The 16518-nt window shown below is 38.3% G+C and overlaps 1 protein-coding gene across 1 annotated transcript in view; it reads left to right on the forward strand.

Annotated features, from left to right (window-relative positions):
• The first annotated feature begins 7058 nt into the window (after window positions 1-7058).
• Window positions 7059-16518, forward strand: part of LOC116252857 (calcium-transporting ATPase 10, plasma membrane-type-like) — a 35714-nt gene continuing 26254 nt past the window's right edge. The window contains exon 1 of the mRNA XM_031627453.2: window positions 7059-7720. Within this exon, the coding sequence (XP_031483313.1) occupies window positions 7544-7720 (177 nt within the window). The 5' untranslated portion in view covers window positions 7059-7543. The remainder of the gene's footprint in view (window positions 7721-16518) is intronic.

The following is a 16518-nucleotide window of genomic DNA, read 5'->3' on the forward strand; positions in this document are numbered from 1 at the left end:
TGACAGCGAAAGTTCTTTATCAATGAACAAGCACTTATGGGCTCTACAATATCTTTTTGGATCGTGCAAGCAAGGAAGCATTGACTACTAAGAAGGACTATTTAGAAGATTGACACAAGAGATTGGGGACTTCAACTCTTAACGTTGTTAGGCATATATTAAGTTCTTTTGACATATTCATTACAGGGGTAAAGTTTGCAATATTTGTGAATCTTGTCAAGAAGGAAAAAAAAATCATAGACTCCCTTTTAATTTAAGTATAAGTGATGTTTAGGCACCTCTTGAATTGATTTATTCAGATCTATGGGGCCTAGTATCTATTGAAGGTTTGCATGGACATAGATATTATGTTGTTTTTGTTGATATTTTTTCCAAGTATATATGTGCTTATAATGGATCTAGATCTCGTGAATTGGATTTTAGACTTTCAAATTTGAATTTGGATCTAATTGATTTCGATTTAGAAAATTGACTCTTCATTTGGATAGTGCATTCAGAGCATCTGATTTGAATTTCAAGTAACTTGGATCATGAATTTGGATCTTACATAGAATTGGATTCTGATTTAGATTTTGAACATTATATATATAACTTTGGATCTTAGGTCTTGTAGTTTGGATCATAATTTCAGACCCTATAGGATTAGACCTTAATTTAAATTTTGGATTTCAGATCTTAAATTTTAGATTTCAGAACCACATTATTTGGATCAAGATCTTAGATATTATAAGTTTGGATTTCAGAATCAAACTCAAATCTCCACCTAAGTTGATCCCTTAGATCCAAAACCCCCCAAGTTCAAACCCTCATATTTAGATATATGGATTGGATCATAAAGTATAAATTTAGAATTTTCTTAAATTAGATCATGAATTTACATTTGGATCAAGATATTTTGGATTACAAATTATAGTCCTCTTTAGGTCCATGTCCTAAAACTTCAGAAACCGATCTCAAGTGTATCTGGACTTAGTTTGCATGCATTCATATTAGTTAGAGAAATTGTTACATAGATCTATAATGATACAAATTATCAACTGCATCCTTAAGATCAAAAAGTGTTTTATTTTAGTTCATGCACTCCAATTTTTGATGTTCTGGTTAGCTCTTCGAAAATCTCATGATTTTCAAATTTCTTGTATGACCAGTAATAACAGTTTGCTTATTGCTACTAGCACCTCCACTTAGAATGAACACATATCCTATAGTAGGTTTCTTACTATCGAGGCATCCTACTAAGTTTGCATCTGAGAAACCAATTAATTCAAGGTGGTCCATCTTATAATATCTCAATATCTAGTCTTTGTGCCTTGCAAATATATCATGATTCTCTTGACTATCTTCCAATGAGTCATGCCTTTGTTAAACCACTCCAATAGCAAAGAAACATCTGGCCTAGTAAGTTTGTCATACTACTGGCTACCAAATGTTGATGCATATGAAATGCGTTACTCATCTGTCTTTTCATATTTATCATGTATACAATCATGTTGGTTAATTTATCTCCTTTAGCTCTAGGGGTAAAGTATGAGAGCAATTGTCCATTCAATTTATTTAATATTTTCTTCAGTATTTTTATATTTTCTATCCCACAATTTTTTAAACTCAAGGATTTGCAATGTATTCAACCCAACCAAACCATCTTCAATAAACTTAGCTTTATCTATTTCACAAATATGTAGTGAATGAGATTGATAGTACAATTTATATCCATTGGTTGTTCTAGGATCAAAGGCCTTTATGTATAGAATATATAGTTTAGCTTCAACAGGACATTCTCATATATGCATATAAAATAGAAAAGGTCTCTTACTTGTCCACAATCCTTATAGATTTTTTGGTACAATTTTGGTAAGGATCTTATTCAAAATATGTATTTCTACCTTAAAAGCTTCACTCCACAAATGAACCAAAAAAGCAAAGAAATCTAACATTGCTCTAACCATTTTCGTTTAGCATATGATTTCTCCTTTTTGCTTTGTCATTCTTATAGGTACTAACATGCATAGTATATTAAGGTATAATATCTTATTTTTTGAAAATCACTAGTAGCATTTCATTTGTCTCATCTCAGCAAGTCTACCGTAATAGTCACCACCCTTATTTGATACGACTATCTTGATTACTTCATTGGTTTGTTTATCTACTTTTTTCTTAGACTCTTTTAAAACTGACATATGTCTGATTTCTTATTAAGTAGAGACATATATACCATAAATAGTTATCCATAATGTGACAAAATACTTTTCACCTATATAAAATAGAGTTAAGGGTCAATGAACGTCTATATAGACTACCTTTAATCTCTTATTACTTCTCTTAACACTCTTTATATGTATTGGTTTGTTTTGCCTTTATGCAATCCATACATGAGTAGACCTGGGCATCGGGCGGGGCCGGGCTGGCCCGGCCCGTTTAGTCATTGTCGTTAATGGCCCGTATTTGAATCGGGTCGGCCCGCTACCCGGCCCGACTATTAATGGGCCGGGCCAGGTATCGGGCCGGGCTTCGTTAACCTCGTCCGAGGCCCGACCCGGCCCGTTTTGTTTTCTGCCGGGCTGGGCCGCGATACCTACTGGTGGAGGAGGCGGATGAGGGGTGCGCAAACTGCATCCGTGAGCGGTCAGGAGGCGGAATCCATTGGCGCTGGGGGAGGTTGCAGAAGCTGCTGCTGCTAATGGAGAAGATAATGAAGATAGGGAATAGGAGGAAGAGGATGCGACTGATGACATTGGAATTAGGGGGAGACTCCAAGGTCCCTGAGGCGGTGGAGGAGGGCGATGCTGCTCCATGGTGCCTTTGCATCTGATGATGGAGGCTGCTGCCATCCATTGGCTTTTCCACCGCCGATGATGCTGATGATACGAATCCCTCTCTCACGTTTGCTTATGATGGGGATGGATTGGGCAAAAGGAAAGGAGAACCACCGGATGGGGTTTGGGGCTACCTACTGCAACGAAAAGTGCCTCCCAACGGAAAGGAAAACCATCGGTGGTGGACCGGAGGTCGACTGTGACAAACCAGCAGTGCGATGACGGTGACGGTGCAGACCAGCAGTGCGACGGCGGCGACGACGGTGGATCACATGGTGCAGACCAGCGCAGGCAGCGGCTCTCTCCCTTTCAAATGAAAAGGGAAAGACTCGAGTTATTTCGACCTTGGTCGAAATGGCTATCGGGCTCCAATGGGCCCAACGGGCCCTAACTTCTAACCGGGACCCAGCCCGTTTTAATGTCGGGCCGGGCCGGGCGCAACTGGCGGGAGCCCGAAGAGCGCAAAGCTCTACCCGGACCCGAGCCCATTCCGGGCCGGGTACCGGGTACCCGCCGACGACCCGGCCCGGCGCCCAGGCCTATACATGAGCCATCATCTATAACTTTTAAAGATTTTAAAAGCTCTTTATTGATAAGCTTCTTTACTCTCTTTTCAATTATAAGGCTTAGTATGTGTTGTCAGAGCATATAAAAGTTGTCATTTATGATATCACATTTATTGTAAGTGAAGTGTTAATTTAAAAACCAATGTTTCTTGATCCTTTGCATTTAAGTTATATAAACCATCGTGTAAAAGAGCATAACCAACTTCACAATATATATATATATATATATATATATATATTGGTATTTACAACCTTCAAACAAAATCCAAGTCTATCTAATCCTTGATACAAATTTGAGATTTCTACCATATGATGGTATAAAAATATCATGAAAATTTAAAATAAAACCAATATCAAGTCCAACTTGGCATGTTCCAACAACCTTTACACATAATTGTATCTTGTTCCCTAAAAAGATGATCCTTTCTTGCAATGTTGTTTCCCCTTTTACTAAGGAAGCCCTAAAAGCATTAGCAATATGTATCATAGCACCTGAGTCAATTTACTAGTTATTACAGAAACATGTAATAAATTACATTCATGAGAAATAAATGAGAAATTACCTTTCTTCTATAACTATTTTTTGTATTCATGCAATCCATCTTTCTATGTCTATTCTTCTTACAGAAGATGCGCTTTACATGTTAGTTTGAGAAGTACCTTCTCTTGATGACTTCTTTTTTACATGCTTTTTGATAACTTTTTTTTTATGTCCATACGTGTCAGAGTCCTGGTGAGAAGCCAAATGTGTCCCTTGCACCTTAGTCTCTCATATTGTTCAACACACTTGGATAATAGTTTATTAACTGTCTATTGAGTATCATTGTAGTAGATTTTAAATGGAACACACTTCATAGTAGAGAGGCCAAAATGAAATGCACCAAGAAAGAGATATATTGTCAAAGCCACGTTAGTTGTGTCGCTATATTCTTTATTTCCATAATATGTGGATGAAATATTATTCCAACTGGTGTGTCATAGATATCAATTTAGACATCGGAGTACTGGCTCGGGCTTTATTGGAGCTGAAAAATTGCACCTCTACATTGTGGGATTTCACCTCGTATGCTCTTTATGGCTCTAGATTGCAAAAGCAACAACTAAGTCGATTAGAGCACTCTCACTTTTCAAAGAACACTTTTTCCACATATATACTTTGTTATGTAAGAGTTGTAGGTTCCTTCTTTCAAAATGATAGATCTAGAACTGTATACTTGACAATTTCTTTCCATTCGTTGAAATTTTATCCATAAGGAAAGGGATACCATTAGAGTCATGCACAAAAACTAACAAGGCATGGCAAAAAAAATAAAAGACATTCATAAGTTAACATGCATTATATGAAACAATGAATGGAAAAGTAAACTACAAGGCCCTTTAATGTTCACAATTTCTAAGGCTATGGATATAGGCTAATCAAACCTCGTTTACTTGTCAGAGCTGTTACCAACATAGGAGTAGATTTCATGAAACTTTTTCATCTATTATTTGGTCAAATAACATATCAATCATCATCCTTAATCTTACTACTATCAAACAATAAGATATTCATCAATTTGATGTTAAAAATGTCTTTTTATGTGGAATTTTGTGTGAAGAAGTGTATATGAAACAACCACCTCAATATGAAGATCTACTTTTTCTACATCATGCTTGCAAATTTGTCTTCAATTCTTTATGGTGTAAAGCAAGATTTATGTATTTGGTTCGCTGGTTTTAGTAGATATTTTCTTGACTATGGTTTTAAGGGGATTCAACAGATTCTTCTATATTCACCTTTCATAGTGGGGAATATATTTTGACACTTCTTGTTTATGTTGATGTGAATTTAATAGACAGTGCAAGTTATCGTAGAAAAATATATTTCTCCAATTCAAAATGAATTTCCTTGGAGAACTTCATTATTTCCTTATGATATAGGTAGATTAGAAACATGGCGATCTTTCATGAAGTTACACAAAATATGCATTTGATATACTTGCTAAGGCCAACATACTTGATTGTAAAGCCTTGTCCAATGTCCATGAGTACCAAATTGATGGATGTTGACCTGTAGGCAAGTCACGTGATGGCTGCCAAACCTACATCTTATCATATCATCAGATTGTTGTATCGTTGTCATATTTGACCTTGACTCGTCCAAAGATCTCATTGGCAGTTAACTATGTCAGTCATATCTGTAGCCCCTATTTCTCAATGGCAGTTAACTATGTCAGCCATATCCGTAACCCCTATTTCAACGCAAAAGGTTGACGGCCGCGGCAATCGAACCAAGAACTGACTTGGGCTCAACCAGGCCAATTCTCGGCCTGATTGGGCCTCGGACGGCATAGTTTTCACGCCTGCCGGAATTCCAAAGTTGGGCGGTGGTTCTAGTTACCGCTGCTCTTTTTCGGGCGACCATCCGAGCCAGTTCTGTAACGTCAGTGGTATTCCGGTTTTGTCCTTGGTGGCTACGGCAAACCCTTTTGTAAAAAAGTAAAAAAATAAAAAAAAAATTTGTTTGTAAACTGAACTCAATGTGAATCAATAGTTAAAAAATCATTATTAAGAAATAAATTTGAAAATTTTTCAAAATACTTTAAAAATAGTTAACAATTGTGGAATGCCACTGATCCAACTTAAATGGGTCATCTCGGGCTGACTTCTGTTAGAGTGGACAAAATATCTTAAAAGACTTGGCAATTTAAATTCAATAAGTATGCCACTAGTTGGTTCAATTTAAATTGGTCAGGCCGATTTAGATATACTGGTCAAAATATCTTAAAACGCCTTAGCAATTTCAGACCAATAAACTAGTCATCCAAGGCAAAACGAAAATATAAATAGTTTAGAGTAACCCAATCCAATCGTGTTTAGATTTAGACTCACATCTGACTTTTGCATACCTGAATTCGGAAACAATCAGCACAAGAATTGGCCCTTATAAACAATTGCAGTAGATCTTTATCAAAATTTCAGGTAAATGGCGAACTTGACTCTAAATTCAGTTACTAAACTACATAGCAAATCTCAATGCAATTAATAATCAAACCAAAATATCTTTTATCGTACTAATTGAAAATTAGATCGATAATTAGACATATCAAATCCACATGTGGATTCCTTTTCCTTTTTTCCTAAAAATTCTCTTTTGTTGTTTTAAATGGTTGATTTCTTAGGGAACTTGTTATTAAAAAAAATAGAATTTGCATTGAATATTTGACAACATATTAAAAATGAAGCAACGGAGAAAATTTCGGAAATAATCCAATTTTATTTTTAAATAAATGTAATAAAGTAGACACGGCCAAGCTACCGAAGGATGGGCCGGGCATCGGGCTGCATACTCCGTTCCCAGTTTTGACGCAATTGAGCCTGTAAAATGCAGTTTGAACCCGTTTGAGTTGACTCGATAATATGTCAGACCGACTCGAGTTGGCCGGACCCTACTTGATTTGGGATGGGAAATTATTTAATATTATTTTTATGTTATTAATAATATATATTTTATTATTAAAAATATATTTTTCATTTAAAATTTATTTTATATTAAAAAATATTATTTATTTTAATTAAATGGGATCCAAACCAGGGTTTCGATCGCTTAACCCGAGTTTCAATTGTGTAGCCGACCCGGCCCGACGCTCTGATCCGGTCTAATACGCTGACGACTGCCGAGGGCCATCGGCCTCCCTCCCCGCCTCGTAACTTCTCACTGCGTCCCTTCCTTTCTCCTTCCTCCTGCTCTACCAACGTCGTGGAAACATCGCCTCCTTCGTCTCTCATTCCCCATAAGATATCTTTCCCGGCTTGCCGACGTCCCACCCCAGGAAATTCATTGGTCATTTTCTTCCTTTTCCTGATGGAGTTCCTTCTTAGATCTCGAGTGTTTTTGTCTTTTGGCCTATTTTTTCTGATCCGGGTGTTCAACCGTTAATCGAGATAGAGGATACCCATCTTCAGAATCACGCCGAAGTTTCTTGGTCCCTTCGCAGATTTTTTGAGTACAAAGTAGCTTCCTCTTGTGCGCAAGACCAATCCGCGTTTTAGAAAAAGGCGCTTTTTGGTGATTCCCTTCTTCGAGAAGGATGGTTGGTAAAAAACGTGGTTTGAGACTTTGAGTTAAGGAATTGAATCTTGTTGGAGAGAAGAAGGAGTTGAACTGTTGAAGGAGGGGGAAGAATGGAAAACTATCTGAACGAGAACTTTGGTGGGGTGAGGTCGAAGAACTCGTCTGAGGAGGCGCTCAGACGATGGAGACGGGTATGCGGTGTCGTGAAGAACCGCAAACGGCGATTTCGGTTCACCGCGAACCTGTCCAAGAGATCAGAAGCAGAGGCTATGCGGAGAACCAATCATGTATGCTCTCTCTCTCTCTCTCTCCCTCTCTCTTATATGCAGTTCTTGGGCTTCCTTTGATCGTGGAGAATCATGATGAGAGTTGAGAGGCGAAACTTCTAAATGCTGTTATATTTTGCCACTTTAAAACTCGTTTTCCCTTTCAACATATTCCTCACTTTCTTGGCTGATCACGGATCATGTACAACTCAAGGATTCGACGACATCGGTATGAATAATACCTTCTTGCTTCAGAATCCCAAATAATCTTCAACATTCTCTGTCTATAAAATTGAACAGAAAATTATCTCATTTGGTAAGATCACTTTACTCCATCTCATAGGCTTTGTTGATGGTGGCAGACCTACACCACCAAAGCATAAACTAGGTGGCACTACCCAGCTCAATAAAGAATAGTATTGAATGGTTGCCTGTGACCAACTTTTATCGAGTTGGATCAAATCTTCATCGAAACCCCTTCACATTGGGTTAAAGTCATCTCCTGAACTTTGGAAGGCTCATAAGCTGCTTACTTAGATGTAGAGTGGTGCAACTGAAATCCCAACTTTAGGATTTGAACGCAACGAGCTCTATGGATGCTTACATTAATAAAGCAAAAAAAAAAAAAAATTCCATCAGTTAGCTATAGCATCCAAACCTTTTGTCCTTCAAATATCGAGAAATGTCAGTGCTGCATACTCGGCTTTCCACACTAGCATTGAAACTTAGAAGGAGTATTGTTGTTTATTCAGGCAGCCAATTTCAGAAAAGTTGCAGGCCAAAATCTTGATCAACTTCAACCAGCTGCCAACATTGCCTCAAATCAAAATAATTTCAACTGATCTCAGAATTTTAGAGGTCATGCAAGTGGAGTTATAAGAATAATAGAGGAGGGCGAAGGAACGACTCTCAAAATGGTGATCAGCCAGTTTGTCAAGTTCATAAAAGAATTGGCCATATTGCAAAGAATTGCTGGTCATATAATAGTCTTTTGAAAGAAAAAAACGAAGGTACTACAGGCTATAGCATGTCAGCCAGTTCAAAGACCGTGCATGCTGGTGCCCAGATTCAGGTGCGACGCACCATGTAACCAATTATATCAACAATCTTTATATTTACAACCCATACGAAGGAAACGACACTTTGAAAATTGGATGCGGGTCTGGTCTATATATCTCTAATGCTGGATCTGCACAAATTCATTCTTTTTTGAAGTTAAATGTTATTTTAAATGTTCCAGAAATCACTAAAAACTTGATGTGAAGTTCATTAGTTTGGCAACAGATAATGATGTGCGTTTTAGAATTTCATTCTCATACTTTGTGTATTAATGATTGGATGACAGCGAAAGTTCACAAGCACATATGGACTGTACAATATCTTTTTGGATCGTGCAAGCAAGGAAGCATTGACTACTAAGAAGGACTCTTTAGAAGATTGACACAAGAGATTGGGGCATTCAGCTCTTAACGTTGTTAGGCATATATTAAGTTCTTTTGATATATTCATTACAGTGGTACAGTTTGCAATATTTGTGAATCTTGTCAAAAAGGAAAAAAATCATAGACTCCCTTTTAATTTAAGTATAAGTGGTGTTTAGGCACCTCTTGAATTGATTTATTCAGATCTATGGGGCCTAGTATCTATTGAAGGTTTGCATGGACATAGATATTATGTTGTTTTTGTTAATATTTTTTCCAAGTATATATGTGCTTATATTGGATCTACATCTCGTGAATTGGATTTTGGACCTTTAAATTTGAATTTAGATCTAATTGATTTCGATTTAGAAAATTGACTCTTCATTTGGATAGTGCATTCAGAGCATCTGATTTGAATTTCAAGTAACTTGGATCATGAATTTGGATCTTACATAGAATTGGATTTTGATTTAGATTTTGAATATTATATCTATAATTTTGGATCTTAGGTTTTATAGTTTGGATCATAATTTCAAACCTTATAGGATCAGACCTTAATTTAAATTTTGGATTTCAGATCTTAAACTTTAGATTTCAGAACGACATTATTTGGATCAAGATCTTAGATTTTATAAGTTTGGATTTCAGAATCAAACTCAAAACTCCACCTAAGTTGATCCCTTAGATCCAAAACCCCCCAAGTTCAAACCCTCATATTTAGATATATGGATTGGATCATAAAGTATAAATTTAGAATTTTCTTGAATTAGATCATGAATTTAGATTTGAAACAAGATATTTTGGATTACAAATTATAGTCCTCTTTAGGTCTATGTCCTAAAACTTCAGAAACCAGATCTCAAGTGTGTCTGGACCTAGTTTGCAGGTCTTCATATTAGCTAGAGAAATTGTTACATAGATCTATAATGATACAAATCATCAACTAGTTCCTCAAGATCCAAAAGTGTTCTATTTTAATTCATGCACTCCAATTTTCGATGATCTGGTTATCTCTTCGAAAATCTCATCTTTTTCAAATTTGTTGTATGAGCAATAATAACAGTTTGCTTATTGCTACTAGCACCTCTAGTTAGAATGAAGACATATCCTATAGTAGGTTTCTTACTATCTAGACATCCTACTGAGTTAGCATTTGAGAAACCAACTAATTAAAGGTCGTCCATCTTACAATATCTCAATATCTAGTCTTTGTGCCTTGCAAATATATCATGATTCTCTTTACTATCTTCCAATGCGTCATGCTTACGTTAAACCACTCCAATAGCAAAGAAACATCCGGCCTAGTGCAAGTTTGCCATATAGTAGCTACCAACTATTGATGCATATGGAATGCATTACTCATCTTTTTCTTTTCATATTTATCATGTATACAATCATGTAGGTTGAATTTTTCTCCTTTAGCTATAGGGGTAAAGTATGAGAGAAATTCTCCATTCTGTATTTTTTAAGCACTTTATTGATATCTGCAGTTTGAAAGAGACTTAAAACTTTTTTACTTTTGTTTTGATAGATCTTAGTGCTGAGAACATAGTATGTCTCACCCATATTCTCATTTCAAAATGATATGCAAGAAATCTCCTTTTTTCTATTAGCATTTGTTTATCATTCATCAACATATAACATCAAAACTAAAAGCTTGTTCCCACTATTCTTAAGTATATATATCAATGAATGATGTTTTTTGTATAGCCAAAAGCCATAATGGCATTGAAAAACTTGATATGTCATTGTCATGATGCTTTTTTAAATTTTTTAATTGACTTATTAAGTTTGCAAACTAAATGATCTTTGTTGCTCTCAATCGACCCTTGAGATTGTTTCACATATATTCTTACATTTAGATCCTCATTCAGGAAAATTGTTTTAACATTCATCAGTATGATTATAAGTCAAACTGTGCTACTAAGGCAAGAACTAATTTCATCGACTCTTTAGTAGAGACAAGAGAATACATCTCTTTATAGTCTATGCACTCTATTTGGGTGAACGACTTAAGAACTAGTCTTGTTCTATACCTTTCAGTTTTGTCTTTAGAGTCTCTTTTCGTCTTATAGACCTATTTACATCTTATGAGTTTTACTCTTTCAAGAAACTCAACATGATTGCACATCTAGTCATAAAGTCAAACTATTCTTTCATGACATTTATCTAGTATGTGTATTACTTATTTTTTATAGCTTCTATAAATGTCCGAGCATTTTCATCGATACCAATGAATTATCAGACTCCTATAGATACATTATATGGTCAAGTGTAATAACAAGTTTCATTATTTTAGTGGATCTTTGAACAAACAATTGTACAATCTTAATCTAAAAATGTATATTTATTCTTGCTCATAAATGTGGTCCACAATTGGTTTATTTTGGGTTTGGTATATTACATACTGGATCAACTTTTGTATTATCATAAAAGTTAATAAAGTCAAATGCTTTAGTATCTTCTTCAATATGATTATATTTTATATCCTACAATTTTTCAAACTCAAGGTTTTGTAATGTATTCAACCTGTAGAAATACGCAATGGAAGAGAGAAACAGAGAAGAAACACATGATATACGTGGAAAACCTCAAGAAGAGGTGAAAACCTAGGGGCAAAACCGCAACCCTAGGAGAGAGAAAATCTTTTCCACTTAATCAACTCAATTACAATAAGTGGAGATTATATACGGGAGAGGTAGAGAGTCCCACCTAGGGTTACCGAGCCAACCTCGGTACCCGCGCCCATGGGACCGGGTCCATATCCGAACCCGGTTCCCTATTACAAGATATTCTAACACTCCCCTCAAGCTTGGCATACATGTCGAACATGTCAAGCTTGCTAACATTCTTCTCAAATTGAGATGTACATAAGGCTTTGGTTAAAACATCTGCAACTTGATCTTCAGACTTCATATACGGCAGGATCAATTCCTTTGAATCTATGCGTTCCCGTATGAAATGGCGACCTATCTCCATATGTTTCGTTATGTCATGAAGGACTGGATTATTAGCTAGGTTAATAGCAGACTTGTTGTCACAATACATCTTCATCTTCTCTTTCATTTCAACCTCAATATCTATTAGAAGAATCTTTATCCATAACATTTCTGTAACCCCCATAGCAACTGCCCTGTATTCAGCCTCAGCACTGGATCTAGAACAGACTTCCTGCCTTTTACTCCTCCACACCACCAGGTTACCTCCCAGAAAGATACAGTACCCTATGGTGGACCTCCTAGTATCTGTGCACCCTGCCCAATCGGCGTCAGAGTATCCTTCAATATTCAGTTGGTCCTGCTGAGTGTACAGTAATCCTTTCCCTGGATCATTCTTTAGGTACCCCAACACTCTCTCTGCACTCTTCTAGTGACAATCAGTAGGAGCATGCATAAACTGACTCAACACATTTACAGCATAGGTAATATCAGGGCGAGTAAGAGTAAAATAAATAAGCTTACCAACCAACCTCTGATATCTTCCTTTTCCTTCCTCATCCAGGATGTTACCAGTTTTGATACTTATCTTTGTACCTGACTCCATTGGGGTTAGAAAAGGCCTGCATCCCAGTTTACTTGTCTTCTTTAGAAGATTCAGAGTGTACTTCCTTTGCTTCATAACAAGTCCTGTCTCTGATCGAGCAATCTGTATCCCCAGAAAGTACTTTAGTTTACCCAGATCTTTCAGATCAAATTCAGCAGCTAACATCTTCTTCTTTTTCTTTTTCTCTTCTTCATCGTCACCTGTGACAATCATATCATCAACATATACAAGAAGAAGACTCACCAGACCATTTCTCTTCTTAATGAATAGGGTGTGATCATCATTTCCCTGTTTGTATCCATTAGTCTTCATCACTATCTTCAGTCTTTCAAACCATGCTCTAGGAGACTGCTTTAGTCCATACAAGGCTTTCTTGAAATGACAACATTTTCTGCTTTGGGCATATCTAGGAGGCATGCTCATATAAACCTCTTCTTCTAAATGGCCGTTCAAGAATGCATTCTTGACATCAAGCTGATCCATGCTCCACTTCTTTTGCACAACAAGTGCTAAAATAACCCTCACGGTTTTCAGTTTAGCAATAGGGGCAAAAGTTTCAAGATAATCAATACCATATTTTTGACTGAACCCCTTTGCAACAAGGTGAGCCTTATACCGTTCCACCGTACCATCAGGTTTATACTTCACACTAAACACCCACTTAGAACCAACTAAATGAGTGCCCTTGGGAATATCAACTACTTCCCACGTGTTGTTCTTTGCCAAGGCATTCATCTCCTTTGTCATGGCCTGTAGCCATTTAGGATCCTCTCTGGCGTCTTCCACACACCTGGGAATCACAGACTTAGACAAGGATGTAATAAAGCATTTGTAATCCTTACTAAGTTTCGCATAAGAAACAAATCTCTGAATAGGATGAGAAGTACATGACCTGGTTCCCTTGCGCAAGGCTATGGGAAGCTCTTCATCTATTGGACTTGGGTCATCCGGGGAACTCACAGGATTGGGATTGGTTACATCAACATCTTCAACCACATCAGTCTTCTTTCTGGTGTACACCTGGCCGAACAGATGATCACGGGCTGTGGGCTGATCATCCACAGAGTTTCCTCCCACATGGCTGTCGCTATCACCTCTGACTGTCTCTGCCACACTGTGACTAACCTTGTATTCCAAAAAATCCATAAACTGAATCAGCTGATCTGAGGAATACTCTTCCACATTGTTTCCTATACACTCCCCCTGAAGAGGATTCACAGGAAAATACGTCTCATGTTCATGAAAGGTAACATCCCGAGAGACATAAATCTTGGATGTAGTAGGGTCAAGACACTTATATCCCTTCTGAGTTGAAGAATACCCCAAGAAGACAGCTTTGACAGACCGAGCATCAAGTTTCTTAAGGGTTGGACTATGGTCATGAACAAAGCAAGTACACCCAAACACCCGAGGAGTAAGAGGCCAAGGGTTCTGAGTGGGCCTGAGGACAGAGTAGGGAGAACGATCATTCAATACACGAGTAGGCATACGGTTAATCAGATGGGCACTAGTGAGAAGAGCATCACCCGAGTAGCGCTTAGGAACATGCCTATGGAACATAATGGCACGGGTGACATCTAATAAATGGTGATTTTCACGTTCGGCGACGCCATTTTGAGGAGGTGTGTAACTACAGGATGTCTCATGAATAATACCCTTGCTCCTCAAGAAGTCGTCTAAAGATTGGGAGACATACTCTCAGGCATTATCAGTGCGGAAAGCTTGAACAGAGGTCTGAAATTGAGTCTCAACAAAAGCAACAAAATTTTTGACAATGATGGGAACTTCACTACATTCTTTCAACAGGTACACGAACGTACAACGGGAGTAGTCATCAATAAGAGTCATAAAATAATGAAAACCACGACAAGTGGGTACTCCCGAAGGACCCCAAACATCAGAGTGAACCAAAGCAAACAGACGAGTGGTTTTATTGAGAGAAATATGGTACGAAGCCCTGACATGTTTAGCCAACTGGCAAACTTCACATGAGAAAGAATCAATAGAAACAGAAGTAAAAAGCCTTGGAAACAACTTCTTGATCAATTGAAAAGGGAGATGCCTAAGACGCTCGTGCCATCGCATAATGGTAGATATGTCTTCCATGCCTGACAACCGTCCACTAGTGGCTGAGATCAAGGCAGACGCAACTTGCACGGGCAGTCTGTAGAGTCCATTAATAACCGAACCAATCCCAATCTTCTTCCCCGTCACCAAGTCCTGCAAGGAACAATGATCAGTAGAAAAGATTAGATTACAATTGAGTTCTCTGGTAATACTGCTGACAGATAACAAGTTCACAGGAATATTGGGAATATGGAGAGCATTATGAAAATGATATTTATTCAACAAGGACAAACTCCCTTTTCCAGCCACAGAAATAGAAGACCCGTCAGTCATAGACACGCGTTGCTGCCCTGAGGACAATTGGTATTCTTGAAACAGCTTAGGATTCCCTGTCATATGATGCGTAGCCCCACTATCAACAATCCAATCACCAAGAGAGAGATTACCTTGATCGCTTGTGGCAACAAGAGCTTGAGCTAACTTAGCTCCCTCGGACGTGGACGTTTCCTCTTGCGTAGTAGATAGCCGGCTGATATAAGCTTGCAATTCCTTGATTTGATCGGAGGAAAGCTTTGATTTTTCAACAGTTGACGAACTACCCTGACTAGAGTCAGGCACAGAAGAACCCTGCCGACTAGAAGAAGGACGACCACGAACAAGTCTCTTCTCAGGTTGAATATCCCAACAGAAATCCACTGAATGCCCCAACTTGTTACAATGACTACAACGTCAAACAGGACGCTGTCCAGTCCCTGAGGCACGGCTAACAAACGCTGAAGGGGAACTCCCATGGCTGGAGTCAATATGCATAACTTGGCGACGTTGTTCCTCAGATTCCACCCGAGCATACACCTCCTCAATCCCAGGGATCTCGTCACAATTTAGAATTTGGCTCCTAATGGATTCAAATTCATCACGTAAGCCTCCAAGGAAAATAAAGGTCTGGTCCATCCATTCTTTTTCCCAGTACAAGGCATGATCAGAACCATAATGCCAGTCATCATTCACATGGTAATCAAGTTCCTCCCATTTAGTCTTGAGGGCGGCAAAATAAGATGCTACAGACAAGTCACCCTGTGTAAGAGAGTAGATGCTACGTTTGATTTGATACGTACGCAATACTCTCTTCTTACGGCCATATATCCGTGCAAGCACAGTCCACATGTCATATGCAGTCGACTTACGCAAGATCAGAGGCTGAATATCGGCGGAAACAGAACTAATGATCCAGACTTTAACTTGGCTATCTTCCAATGCCCAAGTCGCCACCGCGGCTAGTTATCCCGATTTCTAGGGCAGCAGACCAAGAGAGGTAGTTGTCTTTGTTCAGCCGGATGGAGGTGACTTGAATAGGCAAGTTCTCACTCTTGGTATTACTGCCCGTGTCAAAGGCAACATCAATCTTGGGAGTCATCTCTTCGGCCATCACAATCACCAGAGAGACACAATACCAAGAAGACGTCACGAAGAATCACTGGCGGCGGCGGGAAATCGCTGGCAACGACGGCGATGGCGACGTTGGAACAGACGACGACAACGACGCCGCAAGGAGAAACAACGGTGGGAAAAACGGCAGTGGCGGCGAAAAAGAACACAGCGATAGCGACGCTGGATGAAAAACGACGGCGGCGGCAATAGAAACACACCAGCAGCGGCGGAAACACACGATCACAGAACAAATCCCACACGCGCTGGCTCTGATACCATGTATAAATATGCAATGGAAGAGAGAAACATAGAAGAAACACACGATATACGTGGAAAACCTCAAGAAGAGGTGAAAAACCA

The sequence above is a fragment of the Nymphaea colorata genome, chromosome 4, assembly GCF_008831285.2.
Source record: "Nymphaea colorata isolate Beijing-Zhang1983 chromosome 4, ASM883128v2, whole genome shotgun sequence".
Lineage (NCBI taxonomy): Eukaryota > Viridiplantae > Streptophyta > Magnoliopsida > Nymphaeales > Nymphaeaceae > Nymphaea > Nymphaea colorata.